This window comes from Drosophila takahashii, chromosome 3R (genome assembly GCF_030179915.1).
Source record: "Drosophila takahashii strain IR98-3 E-12201 chromosome 3R, DtakHiC1v2, whole genome shotgun sequence".
NCBI lineage: Eukaryota > Metazoa > Arthropoda > Insecta > Diptera > Drosophilidae > Drosophila > Drosophila takahashii.
The window spans coordinates 30,485,030-30,512,786 of NC_091681.1; the positions used below are offsets into that span (position 1 = coordinate 30,485,030).

Here is a 27,757-nt window from a genome sequence, read left to right on the forward strand (position 1 = left end):
TAGCACAAATTCAACTTCTCGAAATTGATTAGTGAATATTATTGAATATTCAAAAATATTTGTTTGTTATACCCTTGTAGAGGGTATTATAATTTCAGTCAGATGTTTGCAACGCAGTGAAGGAGACGTTTCCGACCACATAAAGTATATATATTCTTGATCAGCACCAATAGCCGAGTCTATCTAGCCATGTCCGTCTGTCCGTCTGTCCGTCTGTCCGTCTGTCCGTCTGTCCGTTTCTATGCGAACTAGTCTCTCAGTTTTAAAGCTATCGCGATGAAACTTTCCCGAAAGTCTTCTTTCTATTGCAGGTAGTACATATGTCGGAGCGAGCCGGATCGGACCACTATATCTTAAGGCTCCCATAGGAATATTCAAACATATATAAGAAAATTCTTGTTAATTTGTAGGAAGTAGGCGTTTTAATTCTTGACTACTTAAAAACAAAATTCAAAAATAGGAACACTGAATCTGGAATCCCTGGAACTGCACCGAGTGAGTATTACTTTATCTGCAAGGGTATATAAGCTTCGGCTGGCCGAAGGTAGCTTCCTTTCTTGTTTTTAATGTAAAAATTTTACACAGAAAGAAGGCAACTTTAATTAAATTACAAACAAAAAAAGAGTTAAAATTTTCTTTTATAATAAACCATATTATTTTTTATTTTACACATTATTTCTTTAAGTGCAGATGTGGATATCACACTGCGGCTGCCGCTTTTTACCGCTGCCATGCATCTTTGTCGCCTTTAATTTCTCGTTAATTGTGAAAATATTTATACTCATTTGTGCATTTTGCACCTTTTGCCGGATCCCTGCCGAAAAATCCTCCCCTAGCCGAAGCTAATTTAACACTCGGGGGTTGGTCCGAGGATCTGGGTTGGCTCGACTTGATTGCCCAAAACAATTCCAACATAAAAGTCATTAGGGGTTAACTAAAGTGGCGATGAATTTACGAAAATTTCTATGTGATTTATAATGGACTCCTCGGACGGGTAATGAATTCCATTTAAATTAACATTGAAATTTATTTGAGTACTTGAACTGAGGGCAAGTAGCCAGCTTGACTTTGCATCTTTTCGCCATTTCCCATCTCATCTGTCGCATCTTGGAGATTGTCTAGCTGAGATAAACCAGAATGCTGGTCGAGCCTCCAAGGAAAGCGAGAATTATGGTTAATGAATAGGAAGACAATGGAGCAATTGAAAACTTGTAGTTAATTGAATTTCGCCCATTATTTGTGGGAAAACAATTCGAAGGATAACGATAAGAAAAAGGAAATGGGGTACGGGTTATAAATTATTACTTATAATTTCAGTATTTTGACTATTCAGTATTTTTAATTGAATATTTTTATTATTATTTTATATTTTTAGCTGTTTTTGTGTTTTTCCATGAATATTAAAATTAGTACGAAGTCAATGAATTTAATGTGCTTTTGTGGGTTTTTCGTTATATTTCCATGAAGTAAGAAATTCGTTTTAAATACAAATATTAATGCGAATCTAAAGATTTTAATTGGAAATGCTGACAAATATGACCTGAAATTTTCATTGCATTGACCTATTGATAAGCTCATAAATGTATTATTCCGCGAAATTAAATATTGAATTTATTTTTTCAAATAATTGGGCCATTGAAATGAGATAATCAGTAGTGAATAATCATTGGGAATTACCAATAGATTTACTTAACTTAAAATTTATAATAATTAAATTTTTAATAACTAGGGTGATTAACTGTTAATATTCCGAGTGATCATGGGATATTCCCGAAGTGTCAGTTCTGGAAGCTATAGCTTCTGCTGACACGCCCGACATGCGATGATTTATTGACGCGGTCAAAACATGTGTTGGAAGTGACAGCTACTTGCGGCATCTGTAACGCCGCCGGCGCTGACGCCTCCAATTCCCAACTCATCCTATAGCATACATATATCCCATTATATTCAGATCCAGTATCCTGGGCTCAAGAAACGCCGCGTGTGTTCGCCGCATTTTCACGGGAATTGTGTTGTTGCGGTTGCGCCCAACTTGTCTGCCACTAACGATCCCTAGCAGCGGCAATCAGTCTGATCTGATCTCAACCGATCCGATCTCGTATTTCCGCCCTCGTGTGGGAATTTCCGCGCCTCGTAATTGGATCAGGTTCAGGCTCAAGCTGAGCCACCATCGCTCCATAATTATCAATTATTTTCAAACAATTAATAAACATTTATAATAATTTACAATTTACTATGCTCTTCAAGCGGAAACAGCTGAAAAACTAGGAAAATGTTTCCTTTCAACGCAGACAAATGCGGCTTCAGTCATTTAAGATGCGTAAATTAGGGCTTAATTTTTGCAAAAAATATCTAGATTATTTATATATAAAGGAAACGTTTAGCAAAAAATTCCGAGAAATTTAATTCAAACTTAAATCACACTTATTAAAACATAAAAATATCAAAGAATTGTGATTGTATTTATATATAGTTAATAACCTACACATTTTTACTCAATTTTATTTAGGGACTTCTAGATATCAACAGCTGTAGACCAATTTAACTTCCTTCCCCCTCCTAATTAAAGGCATACATTATTAAACTGCAATATCGCAACATGGTTGAATATACATAAATTCAGCATATAGTAGTTTCTTCCCATGCGGGGTCCGAGTTCCGACTGAGATTTTAATCGCCCGTCGTCAGCTGCCCGCTGGGATATTTTGGGTGTTCCTGGATGTTCGGCACGCACAGTTAGCCGCAAACAATGGCGATGGCGAAATTTGAATGCCGAAACTATGGCCATGTCAGGCGGCCATTTTGCGTTGAAAGGATAACAATAATAATACCCTCAATCGGAGCTGCCCGCCTGACTGGATGTTAATAGTGTCACTCTGGCAATTGACCAGCATGAATGTGCCCAGTCGAGTCGAGTGTGATTATGCGTTATGTGATTCCCCTGCCGAGACAATCGCCGCCATTAATGCAATTGCCGAAATGTCATTTGCATGCCGGACCTTCCCAGCCATTTAGCCGGCACTCTCACAATAACAATAAATTTGATGAAAATTGCATTTCATAGGCATTTCATGCCTTGTGTGTCAGTAGTTTAATTAAATTGCCTCTGTTTCCCAGCAGAAAATGTCACGATGGGAAATAGTTGATTAAAGATTGATGAACACAAAAAGAGCGAGAGCTGTTTTCAATTCAGGGAAGGATGGAAAATAAATCTCCTTTTTAAATTGCATTTTTAATGCTAGGGGAATAGTATTGATTCTTATAGGTCTAATAAACTGAGTTTGGAAAATGGATTTATTTAATTTATATATTTTATGTATTTAAATACAATTTATATTTGAGTATCTTTCTGTCGAACGGAGCAATTTCTTTAATAAATTGTTAACCCAAACCTTTTACTCATTAGACACCGCCGAAACTCTTTCAGTTGGCGTGAAAAATATGAGAGATATTAATGAGCCGTACCTTGGAAGGATAACTCCCCTCGAGGCCCTGTATTTTGCCCCATCCTTCGAGTGAAATGCGATCCACAAAGAAAGCGACCGTGGCGGAATGTGCGACAAGTGTCCACCTCTGGCGCCAGTTATTATGGTTTTGTGCCGACGAGAGCACGCTTCGCGGAGAAAGTCGTCTGGGAGGCACAATATTTACCACTCGAGAACCTTTCTCTAATCGGACTAACTACCGTTTAATGTTTGGCCAAGGGTGTGGCTACGCCCCTCTCATGTCCAGCTGCTTCTTACAAGAAAAATCGTCCATACATACATATATTAAGTCTCATATTTTCGGATGCTTGAGTAATTTTTCTCATATTCAATAATTACAGTGCCGCTCTGAACTTGGCGCCATAACTCAGGAAATTAGACAGGCAATTTCAATTTTGGGAACCCGAAACTCGAACCAAATCGAATCCCACTGAAATCGAAAGTTATCAGCGCTAATTGTCAGAGACCAAGTCTATAAATCTTCTCTTAGCTGGCAGACAGAGTTTTCCCCATTTAGGAGTTGCTTATTTTTCGGTAAGGGTTAGGGTTATCTCCCTGCCACATAATTACACGTCTTTTGTGCCAGTGAATCGGGCGGAGATAAGCATTTGGGGCTAGTCAAGCGTTATGCCTGCCGATTAGATGAAGAGACGACAGCCTCAATTACATCTGAAGAAGGGGATGTTTGGACCCAAGACTCACGAGTTTGTGGCGATAAGACTGGAATTGCTGTCAGCGATGTTATCCTTTTTTATGCTCAATTACAAGCGCTATGTTTTAATTTGGTCTGATAGTGAATAGTGGGTCCCGCGGGCCTAATGGAAAACAGTTGATAATTTTCATAGCTTATTAAATTAGTCGAGTGCCTGATTTGAGGGGTTTGTTGAACTCACGAAGAAACTAGGAAATGATAAGGTGTAGGGAGATGGAGTGGTACAAAGAGTAAACAAAAGATTTGATTTTTTCAGTATATGAGTTTAAATATGGAAAATAATAAAAATCTTTTTTAAAACTAATTTAACTATTTTTTAAAATTAAAGTAAATGATTTCTTATATGACTTGCTTGTAAAATATCGTTTTGCCTTGCCAAAAATATATAGAAACGCCTAATTGCTGGCCAATGTCTGAAATATTTTCCCTATATATTGGCTTTGGTTTTGGGCTGGGTCCGAAGTGATCTGCAATTGCCTTGGTAGACAATGTCGGCTCATTGTTTTTGCTGCACCTTTTGCTGCAGCGGCAAAAGCAGCAAAATCAGCCGCATTGTCTGGCATCTTGGCCCGGACTTTCGGCCATTGTTCCTATCAGTGGCCGGGCATTGTTGGCCGTTGCGAAATACAAAACAAAAACGGGCCAGAAGAAACAGACACAATTTTACACCTCTTTTGTGAGGCGGCCGTGTTTCGATTGTATTTTAAATAGGTTCAAGTGAAGCGCATCTAATTGCCAGCGGAGTGCCAAGTGTGTTTTGGCCTTAACGCCTTCGGGCCATTGCCGTTCGATTTTCGGTTTTTCTGCTTTTCTGTTTCTCTGTTTTTCCCGGAAATCAAAAAGGTGCTGGAGTCCGGTCGGTGGTGATATATGAAGCGTGTCAACGGCATCTTTAGTGGTTTTTAATTTGGAAATTGTTTTGGTCACTCCCCAGAAAGTGCAAAAATCGAAGGGGCGTTTGCCCTTGCGTTTGTCCAACAACTGTCGAGAATTTATTCCCTTTAAAATGTGTTGCACAATTCGGCGGCGTTTTGGACCCATTGTGTCAATTGCTTGTTGGCACTTTTAAATTCCAGCCATCGGACGACCCGCATAAAAGTCCTGGCCAACAATCGGCAATTAAAGCATATGTTCGGGAGATACTTTTGGATCTCTTCTCATTACCGAGATGTTTATCTTTGTTTATCTGCTATCTGTTTCGCCTGGAAACTGTGAAAAATCCCTCTCGATACATACACTTTGTGCGGGAGTCCAATCTGCACCCTCATTATTTTTGGCTTTATGACGAGCTACAAGCCAATTATGTTGGGATTTTCGAGCCGAGTATCTGGGCATCTGTCATTAATCGATTGGCAACGGGGAAATAAAACTGAAATCGCCATAATTGGCAAACAAAGTCGTCAGCTGTCGTCGCTGCAATCTGCATATGAAATCGACTTCAGACGAGTCATGTCCAGCTGGCAAATGTATCCGTATCTTTTTGGCCAAACTATCCAATCCGAACGTGTGTGTGGTCAGCTCACGTGTCAAGGAACAGGCAAAAGATGCCCAAAAATGATTTAATAATGAACTCGTCGGGGACAATGGTTGTAGATCCGACTATGAAGTGCGATTCCCCCTAAGCGCTGCTCCCTTGACATCCAATCTCTGCTGACAGGCCAATTGTTTGATTGTTTCGTTTCGCCAGAATTTCAAAAAAAAGGAAGAGAAGAGGCCTATATGCAAAAGATACACACTCGAACACTTGAGCTCTTTCAGGCGTTTGATGGGTGTCAAAAAGGCAGCGTTTTCCTACAAGAGGATTAGCCGGATTTGGGCCTTTGTTCGGGAAAAGATCAGCCAATTTGAAAGTCAAAGTGCAACGGCATTATGCGCTTATGGGCCATACAAGTTGCACTTTTTGATTGATCCCCTCAAATTCTCCCTTCTCTATTTGCCAGCTGCCTGAGTTCTACTTTGTATTGTTCGGAAATGAGAGAAGAGCGTAATTAAAAGATATTTTTTGGTCGATTCGTCCTCTTGCTGAAAGCCAAAACAAATCCGATTTCCCAGTGGTTATAATCGCACATGAATTAGCTGTGGGAGAATATTATTTCGTATTTTTTAACCCCTGGCTATTGACGAAAAATCAATTGTTTACTTGACGTTTTTAAAAAGGTATTTTGGTCACTTGTTTTGAAGGTAAATAGGGAGAATTCATAGAATATTTATATTCCATTGATTACCAAAATTATTATTTAATTTATTTATCAAAAGATAAAGATTGTAGGATTAATCTTCACATAGAGTGAGTAAAAATGTTTTTTCTGCTACCTACAACACCTTTGTTTATACTCCTCATTAAAAGAAGGATTTTATTTCACTCCTTCGATTTGGAGTTATCATATCAAGGACCATATCATATATCAAGGACCCTCGCCCATTTGTATCCCACTTACTGCTACCAACTGACTCTGGCTTTATTAATTAGCGGGCCATAAAGCCGAAACCAAGTAGCTCACAAATTTCAATCAGCCAGAGGCGAAGGAAAGGGGATCGTAAAGCGGGGACTGCTGCAGTGGGTTAACCTTAACCTTAACCCTAGAGTCGGCATTGTTCCTCTCCTCGCCCCGGCTATTGATATAGTAAATTTCCAAAGAAATCTTAGAGATACGCGTTGGTTGATAAGCGTGCGGCAGCATTTAGTGGCAGATGCAACTGCGCTTTATTGTGTCGCCTGGGTTTCATCGGTTTGGGTTTGGTTTTCGGTTTGGGTTCGTGTCCGGAGCTGAGTTTTCTCTAGGATTGCTCCACACACACTCGCCGTGTTCATTAGCCGCCATAATTTATATGAGCCAACATATTTATTGAATGTTTTGGCAGTCGTTTTAACGGCTAGCTCGAGGCCCGGGGCTTGTGTCCAACCATTTGGCTGGGCCCAGCTGCCAGCTAGTGAGTGTCTTAAAAATGCAGTCGGAAAAAATCAAATTTTATATGATTACTTATTCTAGATTACTATTTACAAAATACGATTTTAAAAATCTTTAATTTTTAATCGATTTTTTAGAGTTTTTCGCATACAGATTTAAGGAACTCCTAAGATGTTGAGCAACTTGCTTGTGATGATTACTGATATATATAAATAAAGAATCTTTTAACATGACTGATATATTAAATTTTTAATAGAATTATTATTACTTTTTAGTAATTAACTTACTAACTACTATTTAGCAAAATCAATTATCTACAGCCCTTGAGATATTTTTTTCGAGTGCAGTGAGCGAGTGCCATAAAGTTGGGACAGACCAGCGACAGTTGCCACGAGGTCTGGAGTTTGTTTCTGGTATTCTGGCTTTCTGGCACCTGGGCATTAGGAGCATAGGAGTACCAAGGTGTGGTGCCTCGGAGTCTGAGAGTTTCGCTTTTGGGCTAAGCTCACAGCATGCAATTATTTTTTTGGTACGAGTGTGAGTATAATAAACCTGCCAATAGTGTGCAGAAAGTGTCCTGCGGTTCCAGTACCGCCTCCTGCCTTCTTTATCCGTTCAAGTGCGCACTTGAGATTCGAGGCAGGGTATCCAGCTGTCCGAAGATTCTGCAGGGACAGGGACACCCTACCTGCCAACGGTACTCGAGACGCTGTGGGTGATGCAAAGTGATGGATGAGCCGAAACGCTGGGCGAACTGCAGGATTCAAGTGCTTGTGGTGTGTCCTTTTGTTTGAGTTAACATTATTCTTCACTTTAAATACCAATTAATAACTGCAGCTGAAGCTGGAAACTGAAACTGGAACTGGAACACACAAGTGGACCGGGCCAGGCCAAGTGCAAATATCGCTCGATCAGCCCATCTCTTAGCTCTGTCCTTACACTAGAAAAATAAACTGGTTCAGGTTGGTCATTAAAATTGGGAATCTAATGACGGACTGAAGTTCATATTAAAATCATTTTTTGCATTGTTTTAGAGTTACAACAAATGGCAATCATTTTCTAAACTAACAATAACTTTTGTGAAGATTTAAAGAAATTATTTTGTTGGCTAATTTTGGCATTTTTTATAAGGGGTTGTTACATCACGTTTATTTTCAAAAATGTGAAAATTTTTTAAAATTTTATATTTAAATGCAAGTTGGCTGAAAATTGTATAAGTGAGTTCAACATGGTACCATATTTAATGTTTGGGCTTTTATTGGCTAAATTATGGCAAAAATACTGATTTATTTTGAGAGAATTTTAGGATTAGGATTTTTAACAAAAAAATATAAATAGTAAGTTCATTCCAAAAAACAAAATGTATTATTTTTATCAATTTTGAATATTAATTAATATTTTCGAGTGTAATTACCTCTCTTTCCTTTTCGATCTGGCGTGAATGCGTCATAATCTTGCCACTTGAAAATGATCGCAAATATTTGTAGAGCAACCGCTGACGACGACGTTGTTGGTCGGTTGGTCGCAGTTTGAGTTTGAGTCGACGACAACAACTTGAAACAATTAATGTGGCATTTGTGTTCCGCCGCATGACTTTCGGCTTCTGCGCTCAGATCCGCACCTCGGCAAACAAATGCTAATGGGTATGACAATTCAGCCGCCGCCACCGCCACCGCCGCCACTTACTCAATTACTTTGCCAAACATGGAAAAGTCGGCGGACCTGGACACATCACATATTACCCATTACCCATAAGCCATCACCCATCACCCATCGTCCAGCATTCGGAGTATTTATGATTTGTTTGCTCATCGGCTGGGACGTTCCAACTACCAAGCGTCAACATTTGCCATGCAAATAAGCCAGTCCGCTGGCCCCGAGAAAAAGATATAGTAGAGGTCCGGCTTTGTCAGGTGTCCACTGGTCACAGTCGGCACTTCTCTCTTCGAACACTGCAGTGAGTATATATGTATAGCATTCGTATTCGTATTCGAATACCCCCTATTCAGAAGCTGGCTACATCTATTATGACTTCAAAGCGGCAACGCGCGCCAATTGTTGTGGCAGGTTTTCTATAAACTTTGACTCACATTTGCCAATTAACTGCGACACTTTGAGTGTGTGTGCCATGGCACCAGCTACCGGGCTCTATAAATAAACTCTATCTAAATGGGGAGGAAAATCGGAAGGAGTTGGTCTGAATCACAGATGCACTAACTCAGAAGGGGACTGTAATATTGATTATAATAATACTGGTCGTGCTTTTATCATATCTGAAAGATCATCATTTCATTTCTAAGGGATCCTTCAAAAATAATCCTAAGAAATATCAGTAACCTGTGTAAATGATGTAAGAAAGTATTAAATTGATAATTTGTGGGATTACATATTGTAATTAATTGTTTAATTTCGAATTTATTTTATTTTTTTATTTTTTCAATTTTACTTTAAGCAGATAGAAGTAATTGTGACTTATAATTCTATAGATTTTTCTTGAGCAACTATTTTTTTTCATAATGTTTTTTTAGTTATTTTGGGGGAATAAATCCTTTTGCCAGGAAACTTTTCCCAGAAAGGGTATCAAAAACGCGCCGCGCGCGCATTCAAATCGCATCAATGGACCTTCGAGCCACGAGAACAATTGAGCAGCTTCAGCTCCGGTGTCCAGTGTCCAGTTTCAGCTTTCAGTTAGGATCGCAGGCCGGCCAAGAGAATCGACTTCAGTTGGCCTGGCCCACAGATACAAATGGCAGAGGAAGGCTGAAACGCTGGCGGCTGTGTGCGATGTCAATTAGCAGCTACGGAATGACACTTTATGTGCGTCGCGCGAGAAGCTTCAGCTTTTGCTTGGACTTGGAATCGGAATTGGCTACTGGCCGGCAGAATCGGAATCCTTGTGCAAAGTGCAATCAGTGCAAAGCAGAAAGCCAACGAAAGCCAGCGACCATGAACGGCCAACGCAGTTGACAAACAAATGTGCCGGGCCAAGGAGCCAGAGATCTAAGGCAAACAAACAATTGATATGGCCCAGACGGGCTCTGTGACTTGGAACCTGGAACCTGTACAGGAAGAGAAATTGGATTTATTTTTATTACTTTTGTGGCAATTAAATACATTTATTTTCTTGCTATTTTTTTTTAACTTGCCCTTAGAAAATACTTATAAATAAATATACCTAGCTCAGTAGTTAGAAAACGCGGGTCTTATGTCAACAAAAATGTATTCATAAATTAATTAAATTAAATAAATAATGAAATAAATTATTTTAATTACCCCACTTATCGAGAATATTCGTATTTTTTGTTTCCTTGCTTTCTTCCAGTGTAAAACTTGGTCGTAAAGAACAGTAAGAGCGTTTGTCCATCCAGAGTTTGGGAGCTTCTGAAGGCGAGCACAGGGATATGGATATGCGAGCGGGCTCGTATCGCCGCAAAGTGACTTGTAAACATTTTAGCAACTTTTCAACTTCAACTTCAAGTTGAGGCCGGGCCTAATGAACTGCACTGTCCGTTTGCCGGGACATGGGATCGTGTGATTGTCAGTGCAGTTTGCAATCGCGTCTGCAAATTGACAAGATAAATACATTTAGCTAATTTGATTTTAGCTGCCCGAGTTTCGGATTTCTCCGATTTGGCCCGGCAGCTTGCGTTTGTCTTAAAGGAAGCTGGGAATTTGTACGCATAAAGCGCAATTAAGTTGTAATTAAGCGGCACAAAGACAGGCCGACAAGTCGGCCATTTATGGAGCGCCGAGCTGTCGTCGTCTTCGTGGTCCTCCCACGCGAAAAACAATCAAAATTCATTAGCCAAGCGACGACAAATAAAGCCAAGGGCCCAAAGAGTCAGGGGTGACTGGGCACATCAACATCCACAAAACCCCTGGGATGCGATGTGAGTAAATATATGCGCAGGGAGGCGGAGGAATATGGTGGCACATAAAAGGCGACAGAACCGCACATCCTGCGCCAGGAAGCAGCCGGCTGAAATTACAAAAGTCAACCCCCAAAAGGCAGAAAGCCATAAAAACGCTTGAAAAGCGTATGCTCTCCATGGCCCCAACCTTCCAGGGAAACCAACTCAGCATCCCCGTGATGCTGGAGGCCAGAAACCGAAACCAAAACCAAGCCCGAAGGCTTTTGAAAAATTGCAAATTGAATTAAGCCAAAGTTAAATGGCTAAATGACTCGAGCCAAGTATCCTCCCAGCCATCTTTTTCCAACCAGCAGCCACCAGCTCAGTGGGTATTTGGTTTGCCTGTCGGGTGGAAAATGTGGGCGGAGTGGGTGGCTTTTTGGGGGGTTGCGGTTTGGCGCACGATAGTAGCTAATATGCTGCAAAGGATAAGGCGCACAGGGAGAGGCAGGACACCATGGGCATGCGAGGATGCTGAAAATCAATAGAATAAACCGGAATTTATTTTGAAACATATTTTAAGCGGATTACCAAATGTTTTTGAGGGTCTCAAAGATTTTACTGAGAGTGAATAAAATGTTGGGATCAACATCAACAGTAAATACTATTTCGATGTTTACAAATTTATAAAGTCTTTCAAAATATTTAACAAATATTTACTTTATTAATGGTTTACATTAGCAAAGTAATTTAAATAAATTTTACGATTCTTCAAAAATATATCTATAAAATATTATATAATATATTATTAAATATATCTTTAATAGTCATCGGTTCATTGAATTCCTTGTAATAAATCCGTATTTCTTATAAAATCCACACAAAAGTCAGTGCCTTTCCACTGTATCCGTCCTAAAGAAAACGCGTAGCCCACACAGCCCAGAAAAGCCAACATGGCACCATCTCGATCCCAGGCCCAACGGCAAGGCTTCTGGGCCCGGTCGGGATTGGAGTGTTAGTGCTAGTGTTATTTACCAGGCTAAATTATTAAACGATTGTTAAACGAGCGGATAAAGGATGAGCGTGAATGATGATGATGATGCTCATGCTGGCCGGGTGGAGGAAAAAAGGAAAATGGCAGGGGAGAGGATGGCTGACAAGAGGGTGTAAAGTCCTGGCACCGGCAAAAATTCTGGGGGTAGGGATAAAGCAGGAGGCTGCTGCCTTGTTAGCTTGCCAGCTGAAGGGGAAATTTGATATTAGGTAAATTTATTTGATTTACATTTTTATGGGCCAAACGTTTGGCGCTCGGGGTGGGTGGATAATTCCGAGCTGGGTGGAATTTTCCCTGTTGTTTGCCAACGTCGTTGTCGTCGACGTCCTGCGCTTATCTCACATAATGCCGGCAATGAAGATAAGAACCTGTCTAGGGTGGGAATAATACGGTGCACATCGCTCCAAAGAGAATAAATAGAGTAAATACAAAATGAATTAATAAAAATGGCAGCAAAAAATAATAATCATAAACGAGCTAGCGACGCACGACCAGCTTTTTTGTTGGATTGTACAGAGGGAAAAATCTATATTGGTTTTAAATGATTAACACATGTATGACCAAGATGTTTAATATTTAAAATATATACTGTCATCTTAAAATAAAATAAAGTAATATTAAATCATTATATCGTAGATGAGGTAAAAGTAGAATAATAATCTTATGAGTCCAATCAAGGAATAAGTTTATTGGATAGTCTTTTCTACGTTATAACAGCGTTAAAGGTAATGAATCTATTTTTTTAATACGTGTGAAAGATAAATACTATTTAGTAATGAAAAAAACTCCGCAAATATAACCGAGGGTAATTATTTTTTGCCTGTGCAATTATTTTCTATAAGCAAAGTGGGTGAAATAAAAAAGAGAAGGACAGTGCTGTCAATCAACCACCCAGCGATCGAATCCGAAAACCACCTAGTCCACCCAATCCACCCACCCACCGAAGGCAATCAGTGCCAAATCAGAACTTTATTTATTTGCTTGTTGTTTGCCAAACATTTACGCCATCAGCAAAACGACACCCGAGAGCTCGTTAAATGCTCAGCCATGCGGATGTAATTCAATAAACGAGCGTTGTGCGCCATCATCAACACCCCATCGTTTAGCAGTGTGTGTGTGTGTGTAGATTGAGGGAAAAGTATGGGTGTGTATCTGTGTGAGGCAGCCGCAATTGCCACAACAGCCGCTGTGACTAAATGACTGACTGACAACCGCAGGGTTTTTTTCTCGATTTTCTGGGGGATGGTTTATTTACTCGCCAAACAACCCCTCGAAAAGCATCCCGTATATCCCTATCCCCATGTTCCACCATTCGCATCTCGTCGTCCTCGGCAATAACGTTTATTGAGCAGAGTTTCGCAACAGCCTCGTCCTTGGTCCTTCGGAAATTTCTGAACTGTCAACATGTCAACTGTTTGTTGGTCGGCAAGGTGGCCCCCGGTTCGGGGGTGGGTGGCTTTTTCGCTCTTTCGTTTTTCGGCCTGTTTAAGCGATTTAACGCATCGCAAGGATAATGAAATTTTGATTATGCGCCGCTTGGCTGGTTGTCCTGGCACTGTGCCGCCCTCTGTTGGGCGGACTGGTTGCTGGGTCTCTATGAAATTAGCGTCATTTAGACACTCAGAAAATGAATCGCCCTGAATTTTAGAAAATCGCCTATGGATTTGCTTCACTGGCGATTTTTTTCTTTAAAATAAAAAAATTTTTTACTGGTAAAGAAAATTTTCTTCCAATTAATCAAAATTCATTAAATTCAAGAAATATTCCAGAAATATAGAAAAAAATCGCCAGTAAAGCAAATCCATAGGCGATTTTCTAAAATTTTTTTTTGAGTGGAGGTCCTTTGAAATCTGGGGATGGGATTAAGTTTGGCGAGTTGCTAATTATCGTTGTGAAAGGATGGCGCCGTATCTGCAACTCATTCAAATTTATTCAATTAAAAGTGTTCTTTAAAATGTAATTTATTTAGTTGATGGTAGTTTGATGAGTAGTTTTAAATAAATAAATTAATTAAACAGACTAAACAATGAAACACTGGCGTAAATTAAATATATCAATTAATATTCCACTTCGTTTCCAGCTGGTATAATAATCAATTTGCTGACTGGGTAATTGCTCACTCTCGGATACAAACAATTATGCAATTCAATTCAGAATTAATTGCACAATAAAACACAAAATTCTCATTTAATTGCCGGACAAAAAAGCACACGAAGCCATAGCGTCAGCCCACATAAATATGCAACACCCACATACACACCCACTCAATCATGGCTAACTATACCCATTCCCTTCTACTCGACCGTAGCTTCTAAAATCAAACTGGAATCGGTCGGCGGGAAATATAAATTCGAAAAATTATGAAAAACTATCAAAACATTTACATACAAGGGGGAACGAGAAGAAAAACGGTTTGCTCTCTTGCGATCCACGCATATTGTGGTGCCTAACTGGCTTTTACCTAGCCAAGTCTATCGATTTGGATTTAAAAACTAATTTTTCAATTTTACTTTATATGTAAATTTTTAATATTGCACAAAAAAAATGTTTTGTATAAATATTTTTATAGATTTTACAATTCGTTTTGTTTAAAATAAGTTTAATATTAAAATTTCTGTTTTAGGATACTTTATAAGAAAATATAAAAATTATAAATAAATTGAAATTCGAATTCTAATATTTTAGATTTTTAAACAAATTTTGAATACTAGTTTTAGCTAGTTTTTAAAAACCATTGCTGTCATCACTGCACGCAACCAAATCGGCGGCCATTTATCAATTGACCAACTTGGCCGAAGCGTGGACTTTTGTTGGTGCTTTTGTTATTGGCCGACTTGCTGCTGCTTTGCCGGTTTCGTTTCATCTTGACTGGATGGTCGACGGGGGGAATCGAAGTGGGCTGGAGCTCGCTTATGATGTTTATTGAAAAATTAATTTGCGCCTCGTTTTTGTATTTCTTTTTTCGGCTCTCATTTGCGTATTTCAAAGCGCAATGAATAATGATGGTGGTTAAGTAGAGGAAAATAAAAGAAACGCTCGACGTGCTTGGCCTGAGAAATTAATATTTGTAATTGGCTATAATTGTTTATGCCAACGGCACAAAGTCTAGAAAATGAGACGAAGACAATGATATTAATGAGCAGAGGGGCAGCGGCAGCGCACATCACATTTAGCTGCCATTTCGAAATGTTTCATTGAAAAGAAAGCTGAATTGTTGGGTCCCATAATGAAGTGCTCAAGTTTGGGAAGTAGGAAAATGTTTTAATGAAGGGGCGTTGGAAAAGTGGTAAGAGATATATCAAGTGTTAATTGAATGGCTGGAAAATGTGTGAAGATTATAAATGGGTTTACTGCCGGGGTTTTCTTTTAAGTGAAATTAAAAATAATTGTAGAAAAATATTTAGTGACATGATAAAATTATTATATAACATGGTATCTTTAACTTAAAATATCTTATTCATTTTTTCTATTTTATTAGAAACTAAAAACAAGAAATTCACTAATTATAGAGTTCCGGTGCTTAAAATAACGAAAACGAGTCTCGTTTAAAATCGCTTGCAACTAATTAAGGGAACCACACAGCCATTCGTCAACTGTTCTAATTGAGCTCTTTATTTTCCCCCCACTGGCAATTGCCATTAAAATCCTTTCACCAACTTGCCGCCCCGAAAAGCCGAGGAAAACCCCGCCCACCCACACAATCCACTTTGCCATTTCCCCAACTTGGTCCTTCGAGCAGCGGAAAACAAAGGAGCAGCTGAACAATGGCTGGCAAAAGTTTTCAAGCCAACAATTTCACATAATAATCCTTAAAATGAGTTTAATTTGTAGAGCGAAAATTATAAACAGAGCGGGAAGGCAAGAGGGTTTACGTTTGCGTTTTCGTTTCTTTTATGCAATTTATATTCCTTGGTTCATTTTCGGGGCTTATGGGCGAATGGTAAAATTCCATATAATCCTGCATATTTCACATTTATATGTATGTGATTGATTTGCCCGGGCTCCAGGGATGCTCGATTTATGGGCCCCGATCCGATTTTTATGGCTTATCTTTCGAGGTGGAGCGAAAAGGAAGAAAAAACATAATTTCCTGACCGAGATTGCAGCTTTGCGATAATGCTGCCCTGGCTCCTGTCGTTTGACGATTGTTTGGTCCTGATAAGGATGGGATTATTATTTATTATATTGTTTAGACCCGCTAAGGACATGTAGGAGTACCAATTAAAATCACAAGCCCCTTTCGGGCGTACACATACATATACGGTATATATAAAGCTCAAAAAATCACGCCAATTTGGCCAAATGAAGTCGTAATGGAGGGTGTGGGAGGGGGCGAAAACCCCGAAGAAAAGCCAGAAAACCAAAGTGGAAATGGACAAGCGTTTGCCGCCGCTGCTTGTTATAAAATGCTAATACGCGCAGCAGCTCGAAAAAAAAGTGGAAAAACGCTTTGAAGATTGAATTATTCAATAATAATTAGGCGAGCGACAGGGATGGTTATACGTATGGTTCAGGGGCTGCCATATACCATCTCTTTCCGAAAGAGTCTTCGAAAACTCACCACACCGGAGCGAGAGCGAAAAGAAGGCGGTGCGAAAGTCAGAAAAGTGGAGAAATACGAAACTCACACAGAAAAAAAAGAGCGAGAAGGCAGGCATGGAAACCAATAAAAATGGTGTCGTATGCGGGGCTCTCAACCGAAAGATAGAGGGAGAGGCCAGCTCTATACAGCCGGTTTTCCACCACCAATCTCTCGGCTTCGGTGTTAGTGAGTATCTGTGTTTCCCAGGGCAGCGGTGCATCCGAAATTGCGACTATAGTTTCAGTCGCAGAACAGACGTGATCTCAAGAGGACGTGTCTCTCTCTCTGGAAGACTAGCCCAACTCTCAGAAAAAAAACCCAAAACGCCGCGAGTGACAGTGTGTGTGTGTTTTTAAAAGCGTGTGATGAACGAGCGCATTAATTAAAAGATAATCAAAACAAATTAACAGCAGGCCATGTCTCAATAAAACAATTAACTGGCGGTTCCAAAGCAAAGTATTAAAAGTAACGCAAGAGTTTTCCAAAACTATCGAACAAGGCTTTATGTTAAAGCTCAGCCCGGCGAGCATGACAGTTACAGGTCTGCGCCAGACGATGACCAGCCCCACGGTGCCGCCAAGCAGCAACACACCCGCGGGCAACATCAGCAGCAGCAACAGCAACAACAGCAGCAGCAACAGCAGCAGCAATATGAGCGGCAGCAACATGGCCAGCAGCAACGCGATCACCAACCTGAGTCCCAATCACCCGGCTGGCCTGAGTGCCCTGGCCAGTCCCACCTCGCCGTCGGCATTGCTGCTCGCGCACCAGCAACATCTGCTGCAGCAGCACCAGCAACACCAGCAGCAGCAGCAACAGCAGCAGCAACAAGCGGCCCTCCAGCTGGCCGCAGTGCATCCGCCGGCCCATCACCTGCACAAGACCACCTCCCGACTGAGCAACTTTAGCGTGGCCTCCCTGCTGGCGGATACCAGGCCCCGGACGCCACCGAATCAGGCGGGCGATGGACCGCAAAACCTCACCAGTTCGGCGGCGACATCGCCCATTTCCCAAGCCAGCAGCACACCGCCTCCGCCGCCGTCGGTGGCCACGTCGGTTGCCCAAGTTCCCGCCAATACCTTCCACCCGGCCGCCGTGGCGCACCACGCCCACTTGCTGCAGGCCGCCCACGCGGCGGCGGCGGCACATGCCCAGCACCAGGCGATGGCCGCCCAGCTGCGTCATCAGCAGCAGCAAGCCGATGCCCGGGCCAACTCGCCACCCGCCTCCACGACATCCACGCCCAGCTCCACACCCTTGGGATCCTCGGGTCAGGGATCCCAGGGAAACGTAGCCTCCACGCCCGCCAAAAACGAACGCCATTCGCCGCTGGGCAGTCACACGGACTCCGAGCTGGAGTACGATGAGGAGATGCTGCAGGATCATGACCCGGATCACGACGAGGAGGAGGACTCCATTGTGGATATCGAGGACATGAACGCCGACGATTCGCCGCGATCGACGCCCGATGGTTTGGATGGCAGTGGCAAGTCAATGGAGTCGCCACACGGTCCTCCGCCGGGTTCGCACGGCATGCCCACGACGATACTTTCTCCGGCGGCCCTGGCCTCCGGTCATGTGCCCATCCGCCCAACGCCCTTCAGCGCCCTGGCCGCCGCGGCGGTGGCCTGGACGGGAATGGGCGCCGGAGTTCCGTGGCCGGGAGCCAGACAAATGGCGCCCTTCGGACCCCCGGGAATGTTTCCGGGCGCAGGATTTGGTGGTGGTAAGTGTCGCTACTTTGTAATTCACCCCGGGGTTTAGTAGGGTTTTTTGTGAGCTTGTTTCGGGGTTCTTGTAGTTCCTTTGGAGGAAATGATAAACCTTATCTGCTACATGTGCTTAAGTGCTGTTTAAAACGAATATTTTAAAACGCTTTGAAGGGAGATTGAATAGTGCTTCTTGAGATTAAAACATTTAGTAAAATATTAAGAGAGGGAAATACAAATCTAAAATCATTAACAAAAGAAATATAATTTAAATTTTGTGAAAGAAAATATTTAATTTATTTACTTATTTATTTTTACTTTCCACCTTGCCATAAATATTTAGCTTAACCCCTGAACAATAGAAATTCGTAAATTTCGCTACAGAGCAAATTACCCATTAGCAAACAACCAGAGGAGATACATATTCAAAAACGATTTATTTAATGGAGGAATTCGCTCAGTACTCCCTTTACGTTTACGCCACCCCCATTGTTTTATGTCCCATTCGCGGTGGCAACTTTATCTACACCATTTTGTGTCGCATTTTAATTCAATTAACTGCTGCCCCTCGCCTTAATTGGCATCGATGGTGATGATTCTCCTCCCGACGAGCATGAACTGCGGGTGCTCCATCATGGCCACCTCGTCGTCATCATCATCACAATCATCATCATCGCAATGAAATGAAAATGAAATGATCGTGACTGCAGCCTGTAGTCAAAGTGCGTGGCAATTATAGCGGGGCCTTAAATAAAACAATGAAATATGCCTGATTGCCGGGGTCCCATTATTCGATGATGATGATTGTGATAGTCGCGTCGCGTCGGTTTTGATTTGACTCAATTGGCCACGTCTGATTATTCATTGCACTCGGTGGCTACCGCCGTTTTTCGGTGTTTTCCGGTCTGACAGCCAGCCCCCTTTTCCAACGTCCGAAAATCTAATAATAAACGCATAAAAACCGGACTGTCTAACCGACTGGCCAGACTAATTGAAGCGAGTCTGGCTCGGTTTAACTGGGCGATCTCTATCTGCATGCACAGTTCACACTTTGCCTGCATTTCCTGGACAAAAAGCTAGAAAAAGCCAGGGAAACCCAGGGAAAACACTCGCTAAGTCACACTTTGATGCCGGACTGACATGTGAACTTTACTCGGCCATCGCGAACTTTGCGTTTCCGCTTTTTAAAGTTGCTCAAACACTCCAAAAAAAAGGGCGGTGCAAAAAAGTGTAAATTTGCTTTTTATATGCAGTCCAGTCACTATTGTTGCAGTTTTTGTTGATTTGCGGTTGTGTGTGTTTTTATTTGCCCGTACAAGGCATTGTTTTATAAAGTTGTCGGAGGGCCATAAAAAAAGAGCTTCAAAAGGGTGTCGCCTTAGGGAATTTGGGTCTGCAAGTGGGTTATGGATTTTTATTTTCTGATAACTAAAGGATATTACATAATATTTGCGAAGCCCAAATGAAGAGCGGTTTTTCTTAATTTCTTGATAAAATGGTTTCTAATATTCCAAAATTAATTTTAAATTATTATCAAAAAGTCCTAATAAATCAATTTTAATGTGGACCATCAATTCCCTGCCCTTCGTCAGCCACTTGAGCTATCTTTTGTCCCCCTCTCTATAAAGAGGCCATGCAGACAGCCCGAGATGAATAAACTATTCCAAACATTTGCCGCTTATTTTGTCATTTGGCTGTCAACTGCTGCATGTGTATAAAATACAGCCGAACAACTTCATTTCGTTTCGTTTCATTTGGCAGCTGTTTTTTTCCTCTGCCTCTCGGTTTCAGTTTGAGTTTGAGTTTCTGGTTCCTGTATTCGGCGTGTCTCATTAGCGCAGCAGGTTGCTGTCTTTTGTGGACTGATGTGGATGATCCCCTGCTTTTCAGGGGCCTTCTGTAACTTCAGTGACCTGTGCCGCTATCTTTTGCGGCATTATGTCAAGTGTTAGGTACTTAGTGCCTCAGCGACTGCAGATAGAGGTTGTGTATCTCGACTACCGTTTGTCGGCTCCTTCATGGCCTATTAAATTAAATACCTCTACCTCCGATTAGACCAAGGGAACACACACAGACTGAAGAAGGTTGTATGTTTTTATTTTTATTTTTTTGCCTGCCCGTTTGATTAACATTTTCGTGCTGCAATATGCGGAATTCCCTTTTGTGCCTTCATAATTTAACTAATTGCAAGCGCAGCCAAGTCACGTATGGTGCACATGCCACCCATTTTTTGCCCCCTTAACCCTCTCTGCACCCCCTTTAACCCCTCCTTGGCCAACCACCACGCATTGCAGCTGCAATTCTTGGCAGCCATTATAGAAATTAATTTTCAAGCTGAACAAACGAGCAACAACTTGGGAGTCATTGCATAAATACATAGAAGCGGGCACACACACAACTTCTTCGTTGGCCAGAGAGAGAGTGGGAAAGAGTGCGAAAGAGAGGGCGAGAAAACCTGGCCAAAACGGTGGGTGTGGCATGTCAGCAACGCCCACCCAAAACACGCAATTTTCAACAGGCCCGGCAGCAATTTAAACGTTGACAGACGGCTGCTGGCTGGCAAAAGGCGAGAAGAGGGTTAAGGAAGACCAGTGGCAGCTGGATTGGTGGGGCATCAGGGGGTTAAGGGGGCTAAGGGGACCGTTTGCATGCGTTTTAACACCATTTGCAAGGCTCCAAGCCGAGAGAGTCAAAAGCTAAAATAATATTTGCATTCTGCACGCCATCTAACGTGCATAAGCTGTACTAAATACACACATGCAACACATGGACATGGGTTAAGGGGGGCTCCCGGTTTCCATGGGGTTAAGGGGCTCTGAGCCGGGGGGCGTGTGGCGGCGCAGACATTTTGATGTATGTTTTGGTAAATAAAATTTATTTGCATTAAATTACCAAGCCAGACAAAGCGGAGGTGATGGTGATGGGGATGTTGATGGGTTAAGAGTTGGGGGTGTTAAGGAGGGGGTATATTTCTGTGTGTGTGTGCGGTTGAGAAAACATTTGCTAAATATTTGTAGACAATTGGTAGTTCAACTAATTTGAGCTGCTCGCTGTTGGATGTTGCTGCTGTGCCCGCTGATGTTGCTGCTGTTTCTGCTGCTGCTGTTGCTGTTGCTGCTGTGCACCTGAGTAATTAAATAGCATTTGGAACCTGTCATAAGAGGCAGCCCAACCTACGGGCTATCTGAACACTCTTATCTTGCCCAGAGGCAGCGAACTTCATTGCAAAACAGTCTAAATAGATATATGGCCAGCACGCAATGTGCCAAGATTTGCAAAAAGAGGCTAGCAGTGGGCAGTGCAGGTGCACTAAGGAAAAAAACCTAGTTGCTATAAAGGGTTAATTTATTATTATTCGGAATTTAATTATTATTGCAAGATATTAATATTTTTTATTATCTCTTGCATAAGTCTAGAATTTTTCTCTTGTTATTCCTTGTTCTAGAATTTCTTCTTCCTTTTTTACCACAATTTTCCTATGTCAAATCCCCATTTAAATCCCCAGTGTACGCTTATCTTAAGCAACTGGTTATTAACACGCTCTCTGGCTAATTAATTGACTCGTTTAACCGGTGTTAGGGCACCGGGAAAAGTTAGCAATTTAGATTCCCTGCTCGCAGGTCCTTCCATCCATTCCGCTTAATTCGCGGCCTAATCATTCATTTAGCCGCTAAGCACCTATTTGGTGCTAATTAAAATCCCTCATTATGAAATCGGCCTGAGGTCCCAAAGCGGTTGCCGTTGTGACCGTAAGCGTGTAATTGCATTAGCCATCCGGCCAGCGATCTGCCCATTTGTTTTCCACATCCACATCCAATCCTCGAGCCCAATCCTCGTACTCCGTTCGATCGTACACCATATTGCTCAACGGTTTTCACTGCAAAAACGCTGCTCCGATCGCTGCATGGATGGTGCTATGCGAAAACGCTTTAATGAAGAATTAATTGCCAGCAATTTGCACCGCAAATCAATCGAGCGTTGTCACCGTCGGCTATATAAAGCGATTGCTTTGGATATTTGGTATTGCTGTTGCTCCAAACGATACGCGTAAATTTCACAATTGCTTGTTGCCTGTCTCATTTAGCTGCTGTTGTTGCTGTTGCTGCTCGATGGTCTTATACGATGTCGCGTCTACAATACACCGGAGAACTCAAATTAATTGAAAATCCATTACAAACATAGGCTAAATGTCACAATTGGCGTTTGTGGCATGTATTTGCGCTGGCAATGGCGATGCTGGCGACGTATTGCCCCAGCAGCAGCACCACGGCAGCAGCAACATCGCAGCAGCAACATCGCTTGAGCAGTAGCAACAGCAACAATGCCTATAAAAGAGCAAAAAGGCGAAAACAAGTCTCGCACTCTGGTTTCAACGTGCGTCTCTCTCACTCCCCTTGAGTCTTCAGTTTCAGCTTTTCCGCAGGTTTTGCAACAGGCCAAAGGCATTCGGTGGGCGGGGCAGCGTGGGGGGCGGAAAATCCAGCTCACTTGCAATGGAAACCCCATTCCAACAATTTAGCGAGAAATGAGCAATTAATTTTGAAATAAATGTAAAGCAAACTGAGACGAAAAGAAGGCGAGATTGGAGCAAAAATAAATAAAGGTAGTCGAAGTCGAGGGAAATTATTAAATGGTTACGTAAAATAATTTAAATAGTTGACAAATATTAAAAATATTACAGTAAATTTAAAACCATAAAGTATTTAAAGACTTGTAAACTTACAACCCAGTTGCGACCATAAATTGCATATAAATATTAAAGCCATGTGGAGTATAAATATTATTGTAAGGGAAAGATCGTAAAAGCCAAAAGACCAACCTGCGACAAAAGCGAAAAAGGGCTGTAAAAGTTTGGCCGCCTCGTTTATATGCTAATTTGGCAACTAATTTATGGTCAATACAACAAGAGCGACAACAAAATACCAAACAAGACAAGACAAAACAAAATCAAAACTTCACACGGAATGCAGGGCGAATGAGATGAAAAATATATTTAAATACATATTTATAGAGGCCGCGTCGGAGTCGCCGAGTCTGTAACAAATTTTCTGAATGCAGCGCAGCATCTTCATTATAAAGTCCGAAGCTGGGGCAACTGGGGAATGGGGATCATCTGATTCTGGTGGCTTTATCGGGAGTGTTCACATTTCGTTTCACCTTGTTAGGGGCTTTTACGACCTGCAGGCTGCAGCCCAGAAACAGAAACAGAAACCGAGGCTCACAAATAAGTGAAATTATATGCATATCGGCCATATCGATAAGGCCGGAGCATTAACATAACTTCAACATGTCACACTAATTACTTAATGAGCCAGTCAGCCCGTTCGAGTTCCAGGCCTGATTATTAGTTTTGATTCCATCGCGAGTTGGATTTTTATGGTCTTATGGCAGCCAGAGCGACAGTTATTTGTTTATCGAAAATATAACATAATAAAATGCGTGTGAACACATCAAGTTTTTAGGACTTGGGAGCTTGTACAAAAATAGGAAGTTAAACGGGAACCAGTGAAAATAATGATGCACTTTCTGGAACAAGTTATCTAAAATGTATTCTTCTGATACATTTTATTGGTGGCTCTTCGCGATCTTTGAGATCTGCCCTTCTGTTTTCTGTTATTGTTGTTTAATGCATCGTTTGCCATATGCAGAGCATAAAAAGCAATTACAAAAGCATGCAACTTGGCCACGTTTGTCACTCGGCAATTTCAATTTGTGCAATTATGCGTAAAATTAAAGCGTTGCATATCATTTGCATTTGTCTTTATTTTGACTCGACTGCTCTGTCTCTGGTTTTTTGCCTTAAAACAAAATGCCCAATAAATTACGCGTGCCTGGGAGGAAGATTTCAGGGGATTTCATGCACTCAGAAAATGAATCGCCCTGAATTTTAGAAAATCGCCTATGGATTTGCTTCACTGGCGATTTTTTTCTTTAAAATAAAAAAATTTTCTACTGGTAAAGAAAATTTTCTTCCAATTAATCAAAATTCATTAAATTCAAGAAATATTCCAGAAATATAGAAAAAAATCGCCAGTAAAGCAAATCCATAGGCGATTTTCTAAAATTTTTTTTTGAGTGTGGGATTTCAGGGGATACGGGGGCCTTAAAGATCTGACCCGGACTGACTGCATCTTTAAAATGCCATTTGCATCTTTGTGGTTTTGGCGCAGCCCCGATGGCAAGCTCATTACTTTCATTAACAACACTCCCGGCATGCAACTCGCAACTTGCAACTTGCAACAGCTGCTGCTCGAACCCCCCTTTTCCACGGATCGGCCTTCTTTATAAGGCCTGCACGTTTCTTTTTGCTTTGTTTCTCTCTTTTTTTCGTCTCTTACTTCTTTGTGTGCCTTTGTTTGCCAAAACAAAATGCCCAAATTAAAATTGTTTTGCCGTGGAGAGAATCGAACTGAGATATTGCCGGTGGGGCAGCGGTGGGGAAAAAGGAAAAGCTGGAGGAGGGGATTCACTCGGAGAATGCATTTCCCGTCGCTACTGCTGCTGCTTTGTCTGACAAATAGTTTAGACAGCAAATTTATTGGCCACTTAAAGGAGTAATTACCGTATATTGTTGCCGCTGCCGCTTTTAGCCAAATTGACAAGGCCAAGGACAGCGGCGGTTGACAGCACATTTCATTCAGCGAGCGGCTGGATTTTGCATGCTTAATGGTACAGTAGAAGTACCTTAATGCAGAATGCCAGCAATTAAAGTTCCCCATTTATATATTTTATCAACAAAATAAATTAGAATTTAAATAATATTGAGTTGAGGATTCTCATTTTACTTACTTAGCATTCTAGAATAGATGTCTCTATTTAACGGACAAGTCATTTGGCGGACAAAATATTTTACTTAATCAAATCAAAATTCACAAATCATTTACACATTAGGATATAATATTGAAATTAGAAAAGCACTTTTAGACAGGATTATCTTTTGAAGGAGTAATATTTTTTTTTGAGGAGGAAGACATTGTCCGCTCAAGGGAATTTTCACTATACAATCCTTATACAATCCTTATCCCCCTGCCAAGACAACCAGTGAAACCGTCGACTAATCAAGACTTTTCCTATCTATTTTCCAGATGCCAACGAACCGCCACGGATCAAGTGCAACTTACGGAAACACAAGCCCAACCGGAAGCCCCGCACTCCCTTCACCACACAGCAACTGCTCTCGCTGGAGAAGAAGTTCCGGGAGAAGCAGTACCTGAGCATCGCCGAGCGGGCCGAGTTCTCCTCCTCCCTGCGGCTGACGGAGACGCAGGTGAAGATCTGGTTCCAGAACCGCAGGGCCAAGGCCAAGCGCCTCCAGGAGGCCGAGATCGAGAAGATCAAGATGGCGGCATTGGGAAGGGGAGCGCCGGGCGCCCAGTGGGCCATGGCCGGGTACTTCCACCCCAGCCTGATGCACCTGGGATAAGTGGCGGCCCGGTTGGTGGGCCATCAAGATCGCCATGATCGGGTGCGCCACCAACGCCCCATGAGCCATAGTCCCCAGAACCATCATCATCATCCTGGTAACCAAATAGCCGCTGTCGCCGGTCCTCGAGCGGAAACCCCCAAAATTTTGCTGTGATGTTAGCGCATTTTACGTTACGATACTTCCAAATGTTGTTTCAAATGCACACCCTGTACATAACTATAAGAAAACAAAAGAAGCACACCCGATCTAACCAATCGAACTTTGTATATAGCGAGAGCAAAAGCAAGCAGAAAAATGTTTCCTAATTGTACATAAATCTAGCATGTAAACCCAATCAATTTAAAACTGAGAACAAAATCCTTCGTTCGCTCGTTTGTTTCGTTTAATCAATTGACAAATGGATTGAACGTAATTTATTTGCACAACTCAAGTCAATAAGCGTAAAAACAACATTAACTAAATTCATATTTGATTGTATTGTATTTTGCAACGTATGTAAGTCAGTCTAGCTAATGGATCGATCGTGTATTTAAAAAATACTTCTAAGCATCTAAACTAAACTAATCTAATGCTATAACTATGCCGTTAAAAGTACTTTATGATAATACCACAGACCTATACATATAGTTCATACATGCATAATATATTATGAATACCATATAGCGTTAATCCTCTGTAGTTGTTTAATCATAAATCATAAAAACAAAAATGTGAAAAAAATAATACAAGATCATGCGAAAAAAGCAGAAGAAAAACCATACAAAAATCATAGAAAAAAAATATATAATTATACAAAAAAATTATACAATTCGTTTTATTTAATTTATTTGTGGCAAAACATTTTCAAGAGAAAACTAATCACAGATTTATTTTTTAATTGATAATTTCCCATGAGATTTCTTCGGGAAATGGTAAGTAGTTTCCAATTTCAAGGCATAATATTTTGGAAATTTAATATATAGCTTTTTGTAATCATTTTAAATATTTCACAGAAATTACTAACTTGTTTTCACAGTTAAAAAGTATCTCATTGTATAGACGTTCTCTTCTCTAGAAAGTCAGTCAAGCATTATTTTGCTCTGATTAATAAGTAAAGTGTTATTTTCAACGAAACGATTGCGTAAGTACGATTGGCAGCCATATGTTGTAATACATTGCTATTGCAAAACCATCACAAATCGGGAATGGGGTTAGAAAAACTGAAAATAGCGAACGCAGCGAATTGATTAGGGAGAATTTGCTAGGAAATATTAGCAGGTTACGAAACGGGTAGCATCCGATATTGGCGTATAATTGGGCCAATAACGTTCCTACTGTCGCACTCTATGAAAACTAATATAATGAATTCAGACGATGGTCATGGACACTTAGCAATTTCAGCGTTACTCATTATTGACTTTTGAGAATCCAGTACTACCCATAATTCCAGCTGTATCATCATCTCGGGGGCGATCGTGTCGGATTGAGGCTTTAACGGAGAAGCGATGGAGCATCCTTATCGGCTGGCAATTAATATTTAATTAATCAGGCATTCGGTTGCTGAGGCAACTCGGCTGGCCCACATGGCGTATACGCATCGCTGGCAACTCGCTCTCCATTTAAATCTACATACACACATGCAAAGGTTAGACTAGCAATCAGCAATCAGGCGAATTAAGATTGCATTTGAGTGATTATCAAATTGTTTGCATTATAATTTTTATTCTGCGCGATTTGTCGAGTGTCAGGCGGGGTTCAATAACGAATTTATTTTTTTCTTTATTTCTTGTTGACAGTTGGCCGAGCGTCAATGGCAATATAAAACTGCCTCTGGCGTTCGCTGCTTCTTATCGCTTGGAATTAAAACCCAATTAATTTAATTACAAATGGAAATAACACGCCGTCGGCGGAGCAGCGAGCAACACGTCAAATAATTTAGCTATTTTGATTTATTTACGAATGGCAAACAAGTGTTGGTGCTCCACGCAAATGTCTGTGTAGAGGTATTAGTGCGTGTGTGCTCAATAAATAAATTAAAATATTATTTGCC

At 41.2% G+C, this 27,757-nt stretch overlaps 1 protein-coding gene and 1 long non-coding RNA gene across 2 annotated transcripts; both read left to right on the forward strand.

Annotated features, from left to right (window-relative positions):
• The first annotated feature begins 328 nt into the window (after positions 1-328).
• On the forward strand, positions 329-4,201 carry LOC138913645 (uncharacterized). Its single transcript, XR_011419455.1, has 3 exons — positions 329-495; positions 3,407-4,019; positions 4,072-4,201. It is a non-coding gene; the product is annotated as an uncharacterized lncRNA (long non-coding RNA).
• A 12,423-nt stretch (positions 4,202-16,624) lies between these two features.
• Positions 16,625-26,505, forward strand: Dr (muscle segmentation homeobox protein Drop). Its single transcript, XM_017153397.3, has 3 exons — positions 16,625-16,779; positions 16,832-18,319; positions 25,388-26,505. The coding sequence occupies exons 2-3, from the start codon at positions 17,098-17,100 to the stop codon at positions 25,723-25,725; spliced, it is 1,560 nt and encodes a 519-aa protein (XP_017008886.2). The 5' UTR covers positions 16,625-16,779; positions 16,832-17,097; the 3' UTR covers positions 25,726-26,505.
• Positions 26,506-27,757: the final 1,252 nt, after the last annotated feature.

What these genes read in the sequence shown, in the direction of transcription:
- Dr (XM_017153397.3), top strand. Translation starts at nt 17,098, where the DNA reads ATGTTAAAGCTCAGCCCGGCGAGCATGACAGTTACAGGTCTGCGCCAG. An exon ending in GGGCGCAGGATTTGGTGGTG is followed by an intron (nt 18,320 to 25,387) that starts GTAAGTGTCGCT and finishes TCTATTTTCCAG; the next exon opens with ATGCCAACGAACCGCCACGG.